Genomic DNA, 13,321 nt, shown 5'->3' with positions numbered 1-13,321 from the left:
GCAATCTATCATTTATGTTGCAGGTATTTTCTCAAATTATTATTAAACTTGATTATGTGTATTTTGCTCTACAGTTGTTTTAAATTGTATGTAGTCAACTTTATCAGTCTTTTTCTTATGACTTAAGCATTTTATGCCATGTTTTGAAAGTCCTGCTTTAGTTGATTATTACAGATCATTAACCTATGTTTTCTTTTATTATTATTATTTTTTTTTAGTTTAAAAATGCCATGTACTTGGAATTATTTTGATGTTAACAATGAGATAGAAATTAAGCCTTTTTATTTCCCGGTGGCCATCTCCAGAGAAGAGTGTTTATATATAATAAATTTTGTGGGAAGAGAAAAAAAATCAGAGATGTCTTCCAAATTTCCAGCTTGATTTTTTTCCTTTTGTGATTTTTATTTATATTTTTAAAAAGCATTATAGAGGTCAGATGCAGTGGCTTATACCTGTAATCCCAGTACCTTGGGAGGCCAAGGCAGGAGGAACACTTGAATCCTCAGGAACTCCTGAGACCAGAAGTTCAAGACCAGGAGTTCAAGACCACTAGCTTGGGCAACATAGCGGGACCCTGTCTCTATAAAAAAACAAAAATAAAAAACTAGCTGCCCGTGGTGGCATGCACCTGTAGTCCTAGCCACTCGGAGGCTGAGGCTGGAGGATCATTTAAACCCAGGAGTTTGAGGCTGAAGTGAACTATGATAACATGACTGTACTCCAGCCTGGGTGATAGAGCAAGACCCTATCCCTAAAGAAAAGGGAGGGAGGGGCGTTATAGAAAAAAGATGTATTAAAAACAAAGAAGAATCACCTGTTTGTCTTAATATTCTAAAATATAAATTATTTCCATTTTCACTCATAAAGTTACTTTCCACATTTGTTTTGATTTATAAGAGATGACCCAGTAGCATCTCTTACATTTTGGATTTAGTATGTGCAGAGCTTGTGTTGACTTGAGTATCTATTTAATGTCAGTGCCTACAAAGTTAAAAGAAATTGTAGCCTAAAATTTATTTTTAAGGATTTAGTTCCTCTCATCCCTAAATATTCTTGAATTCTTTTAATGGTCAAGGAGAGGCTACCGTGAATTGTAAATTTTAAAAGAAATGACAGATCTGATTTTTCTTCCTAGATTTTGGACTGGTTTGTACAGATATGTTTGGCCCTGAAACACGTACATGATAGAAAAATTCTTCATCGAGACATTAAATCTCAGGTATGTTATTCTGTCACTGATAACTTCTAAATGGATAAAGACATGGAACCTTCATTGTTTTGGGCCAAAAATTTTTGAACCTGATTTAGTGTGCATCAGAGTATCTGTCTTGTCTCTTCATTCTTATCCTATTCATCTGCGTCCTGTATTAGATCTCCTGCTTGCTTCCCATACTCTAAAAATTACTTTCCTTCCCGGTCTCTAAAACTTACAGAACATTTTTTATAACTCCAAAAAGAACCTCGTACCCATTAGCAGTGAGTTCCCATTCCTCTCCACCTAGACTCTGGTAACCCTTAATCTACTTTCTGTCTATGTGGATTGGCCTATTCTGGACATTTTATATAAATGGATATTATGAAGTATGTGCCTTTTGCCTGTCTGTCTGTCTGTCTATCTATCTGTTGTTTTTGAGACGGAGTCTCGCTCTTTTGCCCAGGCTGGAATGCAGCCGTGTGATTTCAGGCTCACCACAACCTCCGCCTCCCAGGTTCAAGTGATTCTCTTGCCTCAGCCCCATGAGTAGCTGGGATTGCAGGCACCTGCCACCGTGCCCTGCAATTTTTTTTAGTTTTAGTAGAGATGGGGTCACCATGTTGGCCAGGCTGATCTTGAACTCCTAACCTCAAGTGATCTGCCTGCCTCAGCCTCCTAAAGTGCTGGGATTACAGCTGTCAGCCACTGCGCCTGGCCCCTTTTGCCTATTTCTAAGTCATACTATTTGTTTTGTTGTTGTCATTGTTGAGTTATGCAAGTTCTTTTCTTGATAACAGTTTTTTCTCGAATATATGATTTGTAAAAATTTTCTCCCATTTTATGGATTGTCTGTTTTCTTGATGGTATCCTTTGATGCACAAAAGTTTTTAATTTTGATAGTCCAATTTATCCTTTTAATTTTTTTGCTTGTGCTTTTGATGTCATATCTAAGAAACCATTCCCTAGCCCAATGGCATGAAGATTTATTCCTATGTTTTTCTCTAGGAGTTTTATATTTTAGTTTTGATATTTAGATCTAGACTCCATTCTGAATTAATTTTTGTTTATGATTTGAGGTAGGGGACTTCATTTATTCTTTTGTATGTGAATATCCAGTTGTTCTAGCATAATTTTTTTAACTGGATTTTCAATTTTATGAAAAATGTTGACTCAGAACTGGACTGTAACAATATTTCTAGGGTATTTTTTTCCTGTCTTTTACAGAACATATTTTTAACTAAAGATGGAACGGTACAACTTGGAGATTTTGGAATTGCTAGAGTTCTTAATAGGTAACATGAATTTTAAACTTTGTTTTGATGTAATGTTTTCAGCAAACCTTCAATCCATGATGATGTACATTTGATAATTTATAGTATCTTTAAGTACGTTCTTTACTGGAATGTTGCTTTATTGGGACATGTTCTGAGAAAGGCATCATTAGGTGGTTTTGTCAGTGTGTGAATTTTTTTTTTTTTGAGACGGAGTCTCGCCCTGTCGCCCAGGCTGGAGTGCAGTGGTGCAATCTCGGCTCACTCCAAGTTCCGCTTCCCGGGTTCACGCCATTCTCCTGCCTCAGCTTCCTGAGTAGCTGGGACTAGAGGCGCCCGCCAGCACGCCCAGCTAATTTTTTGTATTTTTAGTAGAGACGGGGTTTCACCGTGTTAGCCAGGATGGTCTTGATCTCCTCACCTCGTGATCCACCCGCCTTGTCCTCCCAAAGTGCTGGGATTACAGGCGTGAGCCACCACGCCTGGCCAGTGTGTGAATATTATAGAGTGTACTTATACAAACCTAGATGATAGAGTGTGCTACACAGGCAGGCTGTATGGTGTGGCCTGTTGTTTCTAGGCTACAAACCTGTACAGCATGTTCTGTACTGAATACTGTAAGAAATTGTAACACAATGGTATATATTTGTTTAAACATAGAAGAGATATGATATAAAAGATAAAACATGATACACCTTTATGGGACACTTACCATGAATGGAGCTTGCTGGACTGGAAGTTGCTTTCTGTGAGTGAGTGAGTGGTGAGTGAATGTGAAGACCTAGCACATTTCTTTATGCTACTGTAGAGTTTATAAACACTGTACACTTAGGCTATACTAAATTTATTAAAAAAAATAGTAATTGCTCTATTGTATGTCAGTCACCATGTCACTAGGTGATAGGAATTTTTCAGCGTCATTATAATCTTATGGGACCAGCATTATATGTGCAATCTGTTGTAGACCAAAAACAATATTAATGTGGCACATGACTGTGTCTTAAGCTTCTCCAATAATTTTATTTTTCTTCTAGTACTGTAGAGTTGGCTCGAACTTGCATAGGGACCCCATACTACTTGTCACCTGAAATCTGTGAAAACAAACCTTACAATAATAAAAGGTATTTAAAATGATATTCATTATATGGTGTATTTCCTTTCAATCTTTTTGTTGTCATGTTTATTAACCTTTGGAATACTATTCTAAAATCAATAATACATACATGTAAACACATGTCTGTATAAAATGTTGTTAATATATGGTGAGGGGAATTGTAAAAAAGCTATTTGATTATCTTACTGGAAGAACCACGGAAAGAATCACCTTATTATTTATGTTATAATTGAAAGTAGAGTGCTTTCTTCGGTCTTTTCTTCATGATAGTCACTTCTTATTAAATCATTGCTAATATTTCTTGAACACACTATAAGCCAGGTACTGTTTTGAGTTCTGTATATTCTCTTAGTCTTCACGATAATTTTGGGAGATGTGGGTGTTAATCATTCCTCCTCGTTTTATAAGGAAACCAAATGCAGAGGGAGGCAAAGTAACTTCTTTGAAATCTTGAGTCTAATAAGTGGTGGAATCAGCATCTAAACTAGGCATCTGGCTCCCAAGCCCATATTTCTAATCACAGCACTGTAGTCTGGCTAGCAGACTATATAATATGTGGGTGGAAAGAGCAATTCTACCATTAAATTCCAGCTACCCTTTATTTTCTCTGTCTAATTGGAAAATCCCAACCAAGGTAACATTGGTCAGTAGCTGTTGCAAATTTCTTAATAAATTTTTAATGTCCTTTAAATTAGTACTTTGTTTTATAATTCTTAAAATCATGGTATTTTACAAATGATTGAAGAAAAAGTTTGAGTTTTATGAAATAAAAATAAACAGAATTTACATGAATTTTTTTGATATTGTTCTTTTAAATATTAAATTTCTTTAATGAAGCTTCAAAGTAATTGTCGGGGCAACCATTTTCTTTTTCCAATCTGGGATAGCTACTTTTGTCATTTGATTATGGTTGAAATTTTTAGTTTTAAAAAATTTTTTCTGGAGCATATATTTTTCCAAAACACTTTTATGCTGTTTATGTTTCCTTTAAATGAAAAAATTTTAAAGTACATTACTTAGAGGAAATTTCTCATTTTTATCTTCTCTAGTGACATTTGGGCTCTGGGGTGTGTCCTTTATGAGCTGTGTACCCTTAAACATGCTGTAAGTACAAGTTTCTGAAATACTTCTAAAGTTATGTTAAAAAGTGACTGTAATGTTTTTATTATATTTTAAGTTAAATTATCTTTCAGGTAACCCTCATCCTAGAAATTCTCGTCTAAGTCCGTTTTTAAATTTCTCATTTTTTCTGAAGTATAAATCGATTTTCCCTTTGTATATATGCATATCAAGTATATTTGCTATTTTATAATATTTCATGCTGTTTTCCAGAAAATTATTTCTAATGACAGAAATAAATTTTGCTATTTTCTTAATGTTAAATTTGGTATGAATTTGATATTTTAGCTTAATAAATTTTACTAGTTTTGTTTTAGCGAATTCTTTCAAAACACCCAGATAGAGTTTGGAATTGAACTAATTTAAAGAATTTCATTCAATATACTCATTGATGACTTTTGAGTAATCATTAACTCAGAGTATTTAAAATATTTACTTTTGAGACTTTTTTTTGAAATAACATATAACACGCTAAAAAGGGGGAGAGTTCTTGTCCTAAGTAGGTTTAATCTTAAAAAAGCAGTTTTTTGAAATGGAAAGTGATTAACATTTTTTACCCACTGATTAAACAATATTGTATTTTCATTACACAAAACTTCAGAAAATATAAATAAGTGAATAAGGATCGTAAGCAGTTCTTCCAGCCAGTATTGACTACCTGTAAAATGAAATTTTTTTTCTTCCCCACAAGTTTGATTAGACTTTATAAGAAATTTTATAACCTGATTTTATTGCTTAATACTATTTGGGGAATATTTTTTCTTGTCATTCTTTTTAATGGTTGCATACTCTTTTACTATATTGCCTAAGATTTTTTTTTCTTTCTTAAGGGAAAAAGCATAAGCTGACAAAGTAATGTGGGATGGTGGTTATCAGATGCTTATTTGAAATAATTGATCAGTTTTTCTGCAACAGTTATTTTAGCTTTAAACCATTGGTTTGTGGGTTTTTAAAAAATCTTTTCATCTACATTGTTCTGTCACCATGTCCTGTATTTTGGGGTTGTGTACTCTTAAGTAGCAGGTGTTAAGGTACATGAAATTCGGTAACTTACCCTTTATGAAGAGCATGTCAATTGAGAGATAAACGAAAGTGCATTGGAATAGAGAACCACATCTTTTCTGCATTTAGGATTCCTGTTTAGGTGTACAGATGTTTCTATAAGATTGAATTTACTCAAATGACATTTAGGAGAGCTCAACATTTAGTAGAACTTTTATAATCACTGATGCCTAGTTTATAGTACATTTTATTTTCTTAATATGTATATTAAGAAGATATCAATATTGTACAATTGTTCTGTAATATTTTAGTGGAGATATCAAAAGCTTAATATTGCCCTCTTTCAAAATGAAATCTTCAGATTTTAAACTGCCCCACTTCTTGTTGTCTTTTTACTTTAAAGTGTACATTGTGTTTAATTCTGACGTATATATTCCTATTAAGATATTTTTATATTGCTGATTTCCATAGCTTTTAGGAACATCACACGCACACATAATAGTGAGCATTGTCTAAAAGGAAAGTATTAGTAGTTTTATTTATTATATTTCCCCCCAGTACTTTTAGTTCTGTAGTTAATTTCTTGTTCTAGTCATAACAACAGAGGCACTAAAAGGCAGGTCTTAAATGAAGACCAGCAGGTTGTTCTTTTTCTTCTTGTGGTTCTTTGGCCCTAATTTTGCTACCTCTAAGGCGTAACCTTTCACCATTTGATTATTGTCATAGTTTATGAAACGTTTATTTAATACATCCCATCTTTAAATATTTTGAATATGTAAAAATTACTCTTATGTTTTGAGGGCTGATATTAATTTATAGATAACCAAGTAAACTTTGCTCTAGAAAACATATTCTAATTATTTGGAAGAGGATTGTGTTTCTATTCTACATTGGTAGGAAATGAACTATTTCTTATTACCGATATTCTCAGTTTCAATTTATATATGTTTCCTATATGTTATTTATTTTCTGGACTTTAGTTTGAAGCTGGCAGTATGAAAAACCTGGTACTGAAGATAATATCTGGATCTTTTCCACCTGTGTCTTTGCATTATTCCTATGATCTCCGCAGTTTGGTGTCTCAGTTATTTAAAAGAAATCCTAGGGATAGACCATCAGTCAACTCCATATTGGAGAAAGGTTTTATAGCCAAACGCATTGAAAAGTTTCTCTCTCCTCAGGTAAGTTCTTTTTCCTTTCAAATTAAACAGTAGGGTTATGTTGCTTAGCCAAGACATGGAATCCAGTGTTGAGGAGAGCACATCTGGACCTTGGGGGAATGGCATGCCTTTTTCAAACTACATTAGTGTCACTTTCCTTTCCATGCTCTTTCTTTTTCTTCAGACAGAGTATTGCTCTGTTGTGCAGGCTGGAATACAATGGCAAAATCATAGCTCACTGCAGCCTCAAACTCCTGGGCTCAAGCAATCCTTCTGCCTCAGCCTCCTGAGTAGCTGAGACTACAGGTGTGCACCACCACACTCAGCTAAAAAAAATTTTTTTAGAGACAGAGTCTCACTATGTTATCCAGGCTTGTCTTGAACTCCTGGCCTCAAGTGATCCTCCCACCTTGGCCTTCCAAAGTGCTGGGATTATAGGTGTGAACCAGTTCGCCCAGCCTTTCCATTCTTATATAACTGTTTTCTTAATGTTTGCTTTCCAGTTGTGCGTTATTCCTCTGTTCTCTGGATTTCTAACTGTAAAATCATTGAGCATTTCTGTGCTTCACTCTCCTTACCTGTGAGCAAAGGGATTATTAAATGTATCTGTAAGGTTGTTGTGAGAATTTAAAGTGATAATACACATAAAGTGCTTAATGTCTAGCATATAAGGGCTCAAAATATTTAATGTCTTAAATATTACCTATATATCAATGTATTTTACTAATACAAATTTTTTTAAATTCTTTTTGAGACAGGTTGTAGTTCTCCTGCCCAGGCTGGAGTGCAGTGTTATGATCATAGCTCACTGCAACTGCCATCTCCTGGGCTCAAGCCATCCTCCCATCTGAGTCTCCCAAGTAGCTGGGACTACAGGCACATGTCACCATGCCCAGTTAATTTTTGTATTTTTTGTAAACACAGGGACTCACCATATTGCCCAGGCTGGTCTTGAACTCCTGAGCTCAAGGGATCTGCCCACCTTGGCCTCTCAAAGTGCTAGGATTACAGGCATGAGCCACCACGCCTGGCTTATAAATGTATTATTAACATAATTTATATATTATATTCTTTTTGATAGGAAATGACTAGACACCATTTATATGTAGGTGTACTAGATTACTGACTCATGATTTCTCCTTTAGTGCACACATATAGGTGCATAATAAATATTTGTTGAGTTTAACTGAATTTTAATTTCACAAGATTTTTAAAGCAATCTATATCAAATCAGTTAGCATAAGTTATTCATAAAAATGTGATCACCTGAAATTGGAATTGTTTTACTTTTCTGGTTTAGTGAGGCCTTTGTTAAATAACTGTTAACCTCTTCAGTAAATAAGATTTTCAGCAAGACTATAGTTTTTTTATTACTTTTATATGCTCATGGAGGAGAAGGAAGTATCATATATCCTTCTGACTTAACAGAACACGCATGTGACCAAATACTCTTCAGAAAACAGAGATGTTGATTTTATTGTTACTACCAGGAGAATGCATTAGTATGCAAGAAAGCCGACTAAAATTTGGAGATTAAAGGTTACTTGCATAGGTCATAGCAACAGCCTCTGAAATGTGGGTGTCTTACAAGACTTCTTTGTTATAAATAATGTTTGCGAGGACACTTTTATTATGTAGTGTACTGTTTTTTTTTTTGGCAGCCACTAGAGAACAAACAATGACTTCATTTAGTCTTGCTGAGGTTTCTTTCTCCCCATACCGGGAGTTGGGACATACCGTCTCAAGGCTGAAGTACTGGAATTTACCTAGCTAGCAATGAAAGAAAATATTCAAGCCTAAAATGTGCCAAACTTATAATATGAAAAACAAGGGTAGATTGTGATTATTCACATATCGGATATTTGACATTATGTGTTTAGGATATACATAGACCCTACTTGTTACTATTTAAGCACCACTTAGATTTCATTCTTCATGAAAACCTTTATCTGCTGTTCCTCAGATTTGTTTTCTACTATATATCACTTGTTGTTTAAAGATAGAAACCTTTATCTGCTGTTCCTGAGATTTATTTTGTACTATATATCTACTTGTACTTAGGTGAGAAGCTTTGTGATACTTTTTTTTTTTTTTTTTTGAGATGGAGTCTCACTCTGTCACCCAGGCTGGAGTGCAGTGGCGCAGTCTTAGCTCACTGCAACCTCCACCTCTGGAGCTCAAGCAGTCCTCCCTCCTCAGCCTCCTGAGTAGTTGTGATACATTTTTTTAAAGGCTATAACTTTGAAACAATTCATGAGCTTTACTCTAACATATGAACTATTATTTCCAGTATCACTATAATGCTCCCTACCATTTTAATACCCAGTCCTCTCAAGGCCATCAACCGTGGTTGATAGGGCCTAGTTTTCAGTCTTGTGCACTTTGGCAACTTCTTCCTGGATAGTGGCTTGAAAAACCATGAATAAGTTCTGATTCATTAGGAATATAGGGGTTGTCCAATGGAATGCTCTGTGATGATGAAAATGCTCTGTATCTGCATTGTTCAATATTGCAGCCATTAGCCACATGAGGTTAGTAAGCACTTGAAATGTCCTTGGTATAACTGAAAAGCTTCATATATATATATATATATATATATATGTATATATCAAATTTTAATTCAAATAGGTGCATGTGGCTAGTGGCTACTCTGTTGGACAACACAACATAGGGATTTCAGGATCTTCTTGGATTCTATATGCCCCATCTCTCAATTCACATGAGCATTAACACAGGAAAACAAAGACTTCTCCAACAGTGCAAGAAATGATTAGATTAGGGGACAAGATGGAGATCATAAAACACCTATTTTCTTCCAAGAAAAAGAAAAGGAAAAAAAATGTATTTGTTGAGAAGAGAACACACGTTCACATGGTTGCTCTAAATTGCCTGTGAGCCAGACTTGGCTCTTACATTTGTCGGCTAGTGAAAAGATTCTCAAACTTCAGCATGCATCAGAATCACCTAGAGGGCATTGCTGAGTCTTACCACCACAGTCTCAGTTTCAGTAGTTTTGAGGTGGAGCCTGACAGTTTGCATATTTACTAAGTTCCAGGTAGTGCTGATCCTGCTGGTATGAGACTTTGAGAATTGCTCTAGGGATTTTCTTAATGGGAAAAATGACCCCCTCAGATCATGTATTTTTTTTTTGCCTATTGGAGTGTCTGAACCACTGTTAATATAGGAAAATTCTCTCACCAAGGCTCAGTTCTCTTGAAAAAAGAGAAGATTCACTTGCCTTTGCCTTCCCCACAAAGTAAGAAGAAAAAGCGGCTGGGCGCGGTGGCTCACGCTTGTAATCCCAGCACTTTGGGAGGCCGAGGCGGGCGGATCACGAGGTCAGGAGATCGAGACTACAGTGAAACCTCGTCTCTACTAAGAATACAAAAAAATTAGCTGGGCGTAGTGGCGGGCGCCTGTAGTCCCAGCTACTTGGAGAGGCTGAGGCAGGAGAATGGCGTGAACCCGGGAGGCGGAGCTTGCAGTGAGCCGAGATTGCGCCACTGTACTCCAGCCTGGGCGACAGCGAGACTCCGTCTCAAAAAAAAAAAAAAAAAAAAAAAAAAAAGAAAAAGCTTAAATCGAGTTAATTCTTTTTTTTTTTTTTCTATCTCCTAATGCTATCCCTCCCCCCTCCCCCCTCCCCCCATCCCACAACAGTCCCCGGTGTGTGATGTTCCCCTCCCTCTGTCCACGTCTTTTTTTTTTTTTTTTTTAATTTATTTTTTTTATTATACTTTAGGGTTTTAGGGTACATGTGCACAATGTGCAGGTTTGTTACATATGTATCCATGTGCCATGTTGATTTCCTGCACCCATTAACTCGTCATTTAGCATTAGGTGTATCTCCTAATGCTGTCCCTCCCCCCTCCCCCCACCCCACAACAGTCCCCGGAGCGTGATGTTCCCCTTCCTGTGTCCATGAGTTCTCATTGTTCAATTCCCACCTATGAGTGAGAACATGCGGTGTTTGGTTTTTTGTCCTTGCGATAGTTTACTGAGAATGATGTTTTCCAGTTTCATCCATGTCCCTACAAAGGACACGAACTCATCATTTTTTTTTTTTTTTTTTTTTACTTTTTTTTATTAATTTTTTTGCATACAAAAACAATAAAAATTTTCTAAAAATACATACAAACAAAAAGATGCGTATCAAACATATTAGGAAGGTTGCACATGGGAAGTCGGGGAATAGAAATGGGGGGTGGGAGTTAAAATAAATGAGAGAGGGACTTTATATGGATCAGTGATAATAACTCAATCCTCTATTTGACAAAGAAGAGGGAGAAGGAAGAGGAAGAAAAAGAAAGTGGGATAAAGGATCAGAAAGGGAGGAAAATAGAAAAAATTAGAGTATGACTCCAGGGTAGACCTGTTTTGTTGTCACTGAGTTGGTTGGTTGGTTTGTCTGTTGTATTCTTCATGTTTCGCCAAGTTGGCCAGACTGGTCTCGAACTCCTAGCCCGAAGTGATCAACCCGCCTCACCCCCCAGAGTGCCGGGACCACAGGCGTGAGCCACCACGTCCAGCCCCCACATTGCTTCTGGCCTCCGTGGTAGACCTCCCAGACGGAGCGGCCAGGCAGAGGAGCTCCTCACTTCTACCCAGACACGGGGCGGCCGGGCAGAGGAGCTCCTCACTTCCCAGACGGGGCGGCCAGGCAGAGACGCTCCTCACTTCTTCCCAGACGATAGGTGGCCGGGCAGAGGCGCTCCTCACTTCCCAGACGATGGGTGGCCGGGCAGAGGCGCTCCTCACTTCCCAGACGATGGGTGGCCGGGCAGAGGCGCTCCTCACCTCCCAGACGATGGGTGGCCGGGCAGAGGCACTCCTCACTTCCCAGATGGGGCGGCCGGGCAGAGGCGCTCCTCACCTCCCAGACGATGGGTGGCCGGGCAGAGGCACTCCTCACTTCCCAGACGGTGGGTGGCCGGGCAGAGGCGCTCCTCACTTCCCAGACGGTGGGTGGCCGGGCAGAGGCGCTCCTCACTTCCCAGACGGTGAGTGGCCGGGCAGAGGCGCTCCTCACTTCCCAGACGATGGGTGGCCGGGCAGAGGCGCTCCTCAATTCTTCCCAGACGGGGCGGCCGGGCAGAGGCGCTCCTCACTTCTTCCCGGACGGGGCGGCCAGGCAGAGGCGCTCCTCACTTCTTCCCGGACGGGGCGGCCGGGCAGAGGCGCTCCTTACTTCTTCCTGGACGGGGCGCCCGGGCAGAGGCGCTCCTCACTTCTTCCCGGACGGGGCGGCCGGGCACAGGCGCTCCTCACTTCTTCCCGGACGGGGCGGCCGGGCAGAGGCGCTCCTCACTTCCCAGACGATGGGTGGCCGGGCAGAGGCGCTGCTCACTTCCCAGACGATGGGTGGCCGGGCAGAGGCGCTCCTCATCTCCCAGATGGGGCGGCCGGGAAGAGGCGCTCCTCACTTCTTCCCGGACGGGGCGGCCGGGCAGAGGCGCGCCTCACTTCTTCCCGGACGGGGCGCCCAGGCAGAGGCGCGCCTCACTTCTTCCCGGACGGGGCGCCCAAGCAGAGGCGCTCCTCACTTCTTCCCGGACGGGGCGCCCGGGCAGAGGCGCTCCTCATTTCTTCCCGGACGGGGCGGCCGGGCAGAAGCGCTCCTCACTTCTTCCCGGACGGGGCGGCCGGGCAGACGCGCTCCTCACTTCCTCCCGGACGGGGTGGCCGGGCAGAGGCGCTCCTCACTTCTTCCCGGACGGGGCGGCCGGGACGGGGCGCCCAAGCACAGGCGCTCCTCACTTCTTCCCGGACGGGGCGGCCGGGCAGAGGCGCTCCTCACTTCTTCCCGGACGGGGCGGCCGGGCAGAGGCGCGCCTCACTTCTTCCCGGACGGGGCGCCCAAGCAGAGGCGCTCCTCACTTCTTCCCGGACGGGACGGCCGGGCAGAGGCGCTCCTCATTTCTTCCCGGACGGGGCGGCCGGGCAGAAGCGCTCCTCACTTCTTCCCGGACGGGGCGGCCGGGCAGACGCGCTCCTCACTTCCTCCCGGACGGGGTGGCCGGGCAGAGGCGCTCCTCACTTCTTCCCGGACGGGGCGGCCGGGACGGGGCGCCCAAGCACAGGCGCTCCTCACTTCTTCCCGGACGGGGCGGCCGGGCAGAGGCGCTCCTCACTTCTTCCCGGACGGGGCGCCCGGGCAGAGGCGCTCCTCACTTCTTCCCAGACGGGGCGGCCGGGCAGAGGCGCTCCTCACTTCTTCCCGGACGGGGCGGCCGGGCAGAGGCGCGCCTCACTTCTTCCCGGACGGGGCGCCCAAGCAGAGGCGCTCCTCACTTCTTCCCGGACGGGACGGCCGGGCAGAGGCGCTCCTCACTTCTTCCCGGACGGGGCGCCCGGGCAGAGGCGCTCCTCACTTCTTCCCGGACGGGGCGGCCGGGCAGAGGCGCTCCTCACTTCTTCCCGGACGGGGCGGCCGGGCAGAGGCGCTCCTCACCTCCCAGAC

The 13,321-nt window shown here is 41.3% G+C and overlaps 1 protein-coding gene across 49 annotated transcripts in view; it reads left to right on the top strand.

The window, feature by feature from the left end:
• Nucleotides 1-13,321, top strand: part of NEK1 (NIMA related kinase 1) — a 225,714-nt gene that overhangs the window by 20,858 nt on the left and 191,535 nt on the right. For all 49 annotated transcript variants that reach the window (XR_008657298.2, XR_008657299.2, XM_055276379.2 and 46 more), the window contains 5 exons: nt 1,136-1,219; nt 2,420-2,487; nt 3,501-3,587; nt 4,630-4,684; nt 6,682-6,882. Coding sequence is in view for 47 of the 49 variants with exons in the window: in XM_055276379.2 (XP_055132354.1) it covers nt 1,136-1,219; nt 2,420-2,487; nt 3,501-3,587; nt 4,630-4,684; nt 6,682-6,882 (495 nt within the window). In the remaining 2 variants the exon portion in view is untranslated. The remainder of the gene's footprint in view (nt 1-1,135; nt 1,220-2,419; nt 2,488-3,500; nt 3,588-4,629; nt 4,685-6,681; nt 6,883-13,321) is intronic.

The sequence above is a fragment of the Symphalangus syndactylus genome, chromosome 4 (assembly GCF_028878055.3).
Source record: "Symphalangus syndactylus isolate Jambi chromosome 4, NHGRI_mSymSyn1-v2.1_pri, whole genome shotgun sequence".
Classification (NCBI taxonomy): Eukaryota; Metazoa; Chordata; class Mammalia; order Primates; family Hylobatidae; genus Symphalangus; species Symphalangus syndactylus.
This window is presented reverse-complemented; position numbering and strand designations above follow the sequence as displayed.